Source organism: Eumetopias jubatus, unplaced genomic scaffold (genome assembly GCF_037043125.1).
Source record: "Eumetopias jubatus isolate StellerSeaLion01/CBP00866 unplaced genomic scaffold, mEumJub1_p1.0 scaffold_1, whole genome shotgun sequence".
Classification (NCBI taxonomy): Eukaryota; Metazoa; Chordata; class Mammalia; order Carnivora; family Otariidae; genus Eumetopias; species Eumetopias jubatus.
In genome coordinates, this window is record NW_028274807.1 from 4,101,494 (window position 1) to 4,106,080 (window position 4,587).

The 4,587-nt window shown below is 48.4% G+C and overlaps 1 protein-coding gene across 1 annotated transcript; it reads right to left on the minus strand.

Moving 5' to 3' along the window:
* Positions 1-698: 698 nt before the first annotated feature.
* Positions 699-1,118, minus strand: LOC148164959 (cytochrome c oxidase subunit 6C). Its single transcript, XM_088018647.1, has one exon. It carries the CDS (start codon positions 1,057-1,059, stop codon positions 832-834), a length of 228 nt encoding a protein of 75 aa, XP_087874773.1. The 5' UTR covers positions 1,060-1,118; the 3' UTR covers positions 699-831.
* Between the last annotated feature and the right edge of the window lie 3,469 nt (positions 1,119-4,587).

The following is a 4,587-nucleotide window of genomic DNA, read 5'->3' on the forward strand; positions in this document are numbered from 1 at the left end:
AAATAGTTCTTCAGTTGATTCGAAAGCATTTACTGAACATCTGCTATGATGTAAGTCATCATGCAAGGTAGACCCTGGGAGGAGCCTGGAGCTGTGGGACACCCGGTCCCCAATTCAGTCTTCACAACCTAAGTTCTGTGAATGCCTGAATGCACACATGAACACACACACACACACACACACACACACACATACACACACGCCCACATGCATCCAAAACATAACAAATCTTTAACCAGCATTTGATCAAGCGCCCATGATTTGTAGAAACCTGAAGAAGAATACACTTTCTGTGATATGGAGCCACTGGATGACTTCTAGAAAGAGGTGGAAGTGTGTCACGTGTATACTGGAGTTAAATTCACCAGCATTAATTATATACCCATCGTGTGCAGAGAAGAAGTCACTGAGTGGTATTGCCAAATGACTAAGGATTGGGTCCCTAGCTTTGAGGACCTAGAGCATTTCTTCACTTCTTTATAAAGCCAACACCAAACCTGCCGTTTGAGGTCATTTCTTATAATAATCCATCAGATTAAAATATCTTCATGGCAGTTAAGAGAAGGCATGAAGAGCCAAGAGGCTCTGAGGGCAACTGAGCTGATCACGAGGTTTCTGCAGCGAGCAGGTGGCCTAGGGTTAAGTTGTGCAAGCAAATGCGAGAGAGAGGGTCATCAGGAAAATATATTGACTTTTTTTTTTATTTGTTAGTTGTTTATTTATCAAGACAAACTATTCCATAAGCCAGTATTCGTGTTTCATAGTTCAGAACACAGGTCAGTGACAGACTTCAATGGAACTCAACCCAAAGAAATTCTTTACATTCCCAAATCACTTTGCACTCTGAAAGATACCAGCCTTCTTCATCTCCTCAAAATCTTTCATGGAATCATAATTTCTGTAGAAATCTGCATATGCCTTCTTTCTTGGTTCGGCCACAGCAAACTTATAGAAAGCTGCAACCCCCAGGGATACAGCGAACGCTCCAACAATATGAAATCGCAGACGCTTGGCCAGAAGGCCTCGCATCTGAGGTTTCGTCAAAGCACTGGAAGTCATGGTAGTTATTCTCCTCAACACCAACCTCAAACCTAACGTCCTCCCTAACTGATACAGAAATGGACTATATTGACATTTTTAAAGACCCTGCCGGAGAGAACAAGAAGATCCAGGTAGCCTCCCCTGCAGAAGGCAATCCCGGCAAGGATGAAGGTCTGTGTGCTGGGAATTCAAATAGCCAAGGACAGCAGGTGGAAACGCACAAATTGCAAAGACAATCCTGTGCTAAAACCTCCCAACTTAGAGATGTTGCCAAATCTCTGAATTCTTGAAATCGAGGTTGAAGTGCATTTGCCAGAATAAATGGGCTGTATGTGAAGAAATGAACCCAGAAAGCCAAGTACAGTGAAAGCCCTGGCAACAAATAGAACCAAGGTTTGAAAATGAAACACGATGTGCAGTTGTGCCTACGTGCACTGACATCCAGCCTTGCTCCAGAAAGAATCGGGTGGTAGAATACGTGTTATCTGTGGGCCTATCACGGTTAAAGGTAATTTAAGAGACAGAGTAGGGGAAAACAGGGTCTAACTCTGGTGGGGTTTGCGTCTCCAGCACCTCTCCTGCCTTTTTTTAGTTAACTAACGCCGGTGTCCTGGGTGGGAACCCTCTCCCCTCGGCCCAGGAAGGATGGCCATCTTGCCAACCATGTGATCCAGCCCTGACCAATCAGAGCCCCCTCTCTCCCAGCCACAGTGATTGGTTTGGACAGGCTCATGTCACTTGGGCTGGACCAATCAGAGCCCTTCCTGGCCTCGGCCCCCGGAGCCCGTGCGAAAGCTGTCTGTGTCCCCTGTGATGAGCCAGAGCGGCCTGGAGAGCATCTCTGCGGGTTGGCCTTATCACAGGCGTGCCAGGGGTCCGCGTGTGCACCTGGACTCCCCACCTGTGTGAACCAGTAAGCACCCTGTTTTGCTCAGGCTGTTGGGGTGGTTGCAGCTCAGAAAGACTCCTAATACAGTCTTTTATGATAGTGGTTTTTAAAGTGGCATTTTTAGGAAATTACAGCTAATAATTGCCCAAAATAGAAATAGAACCGGCTGTTAATTGAGGCCATTGAGAGAGAAATGATCTACATTTTAGAGGTACAGATAAACCTTTGTGTTTATGTATTATTTCCCCAAACTCTCCCTCTCTCCGCTCCCTCCCTTTCCCTCCCTCCATTTCTCTCCTTCCCTCTCTGTCTCTCTGTCTCTTTCACAGGCGTGCGTGCGCGTGTGCACACGCACGCACACACACACACCCTTCATAAAGTGTTAAGAGATGAAATCAATTTCCCCAGGTGCTAGGATGTCGTTAAGTACTAGAGAGTAGTAATTTACCAAATGGCACCTTGTCATTTTGGAAGGGATAATGGAACTTCTAAAACAACACCTGGCTCACTTTCTCGGAGCAGTTTTGAATTGGGCGAATCAGGCTGGCTAGTTCCAGAAAATTCTAAGCTCCGGCCATAGACTGCCATTTTAAATGCAAAGGAGATAGGAGCACTGTCTTGTGTGGTAGAGCTGCTGGGGGTCTTACATGAGAATCTGGAAAGTTCTTCTGGAGCTTCCAGATGGGCCACACAGAATATCACCCGAGGAAAAGGCCCTACCCCGATTCCCCATGGCGGGGGGGGGGGGGGGGGGGGGGCGCGGATTCACTGACCTGTCTGTGCAATGTCTAGTTTAGAGGTCCCTGTGCCCCTGCCAGCTGCACCCGGCAGCTCTCCACACTGACGAGGACCCAAATCGACCCAGAATGGGCTTTTCGTTGGATCCTGGCCTAGCCTTCAGGCTCAGAGAGGTCCCTGCTTCCCAGGCCCCCTGACTCAGCCAGTCCCCACTGCTGCAGCTCACCAGGCCACTGTCCAGGCACCCAGAGGGGTCAGCCGCTTCCCAAAGCAGCCCCTCACCTCCCCACCCGTCCCCCTGGTCACCCCAGAGAGACAAAGCTCAGAGAATGTGGCAACACCGGCCCAGGAGTCACAAGACCCCATAACCCAGGAGAGTTCTGACACAGGGGGCTGTGGGGCCTTGGACAAGTCACCGAGCCTCTCTGGGCCACAGCCTCCCTGTGTATAAGTGAATGGATTGGACAAGGTCAGTGTTTCCCACTGTCCATGGCCCAAGGTTGGAGCCGGGCGGTGTCGCTGGTGGGGAGGGGGCTGAGCTGCAAGCGTCCCATCCCCTCTGCAACCAGGCAGTCCTAGTTGTGTCTGAATCACTGAACAGTGGGCTCCTGGGGGCGGGGGAGGGTAGGAAGGGGAAGTTTTGAAATCCACCTCAGTCCATTATCGTCAAAGGCCTTTCTAGTTCTGGGATCAGTGAAGAGCAAAACCAATGGCTCATCCATAAATGCATCAGAAAGACAAAGATAAACCTGGAGAGAATTGGTGGTCACTGGGGGGATCAGCCCCATACCCCGCTTTGGCCATGAAACACTGCCTTCTACCAGAGAAATAATGGGTACATGGTTCCCGCCTCATCCTATCAATAAGTGCTTAGTACATATTGCTAAGTAAATAAAATATGAAACAAGAAGATTGTTGAACTTAGGCTTTAATTTTACATTTGAAAGAAAATTCTTTAGTTTTTTTAAAAAATTATGTACGTATTAAAGATCCCTCTTTGAAATAAGTTCTCCCCTATAATAGAAAGCTAAAACTAGCTGGAAGGAGGAAATATTATTTTTTGGTTTTCTATTTATCAGCGTCGAATTTTTTTAAAAGCACATTGGGAATATTTTTATAATCCTCTCAATGTTTCAAGGCTTAGAAAATTAGAGAAAGGTCAGCAAAGCAGAGTAAAATCCATAATGCCCTGATTGTTCTGAATTCAAAATGCTAGAAGAGAAATATTTTCACATCCACATTTTCAGAAGGACTCACTGTTGCCCATTGTGAGCTGCCTTTAACTCTTCCTGAGCCACTGTAGCGAGCATTCAGGATCCAACTTCGCAGCTGTGGGCATGAAATGTCCATACCCCAGGTGATTAATACCATCTACATTATCAAGCAGTCAATGCGCCTGTGCAGCTGAAGAGAAGGCTTGGCGTTTGATGCACCTGCTCAGTGGCCTGTGTTTCCCCAGTGGGATCAAGAGCAGTCAGGTCCCGACTCAAGCTGCAGGCTCGAGACTCGAGCCACTTTCCCGGCACGATCCAGAGTGGCCCACTCCATTCCCACACCCCACCCAGGGTCACATTTGTTCACAACATAAGCACATCTGAGGCCTCCAGACACAATGACATACCCAATGGGGCCGCGCCCGGCAGCTCCTGGAAGGTGGCCAAAGTCAGTCCTGCTCTGTGACCTGAGTCCTGATCTGTGACCTTTTCAGTTCAGGTCTCTTCGAGGCCCCTGTTTTCTGCTTCTCGCCTGCCAGGTTGTGACTGGGGGGCTGATGGTGACAGCAGGGTGGAAGGAGACGAAATGTATATAAAAGTAATTAGGAGCCAGTGTAGATGTTGTCTGCCTGCTGGAGGGCATCCCACCTGCGCCTAGTATTTGCATCTCAGCCGTCTGGGCATCCCTCACCGAGTGAGTCAGCC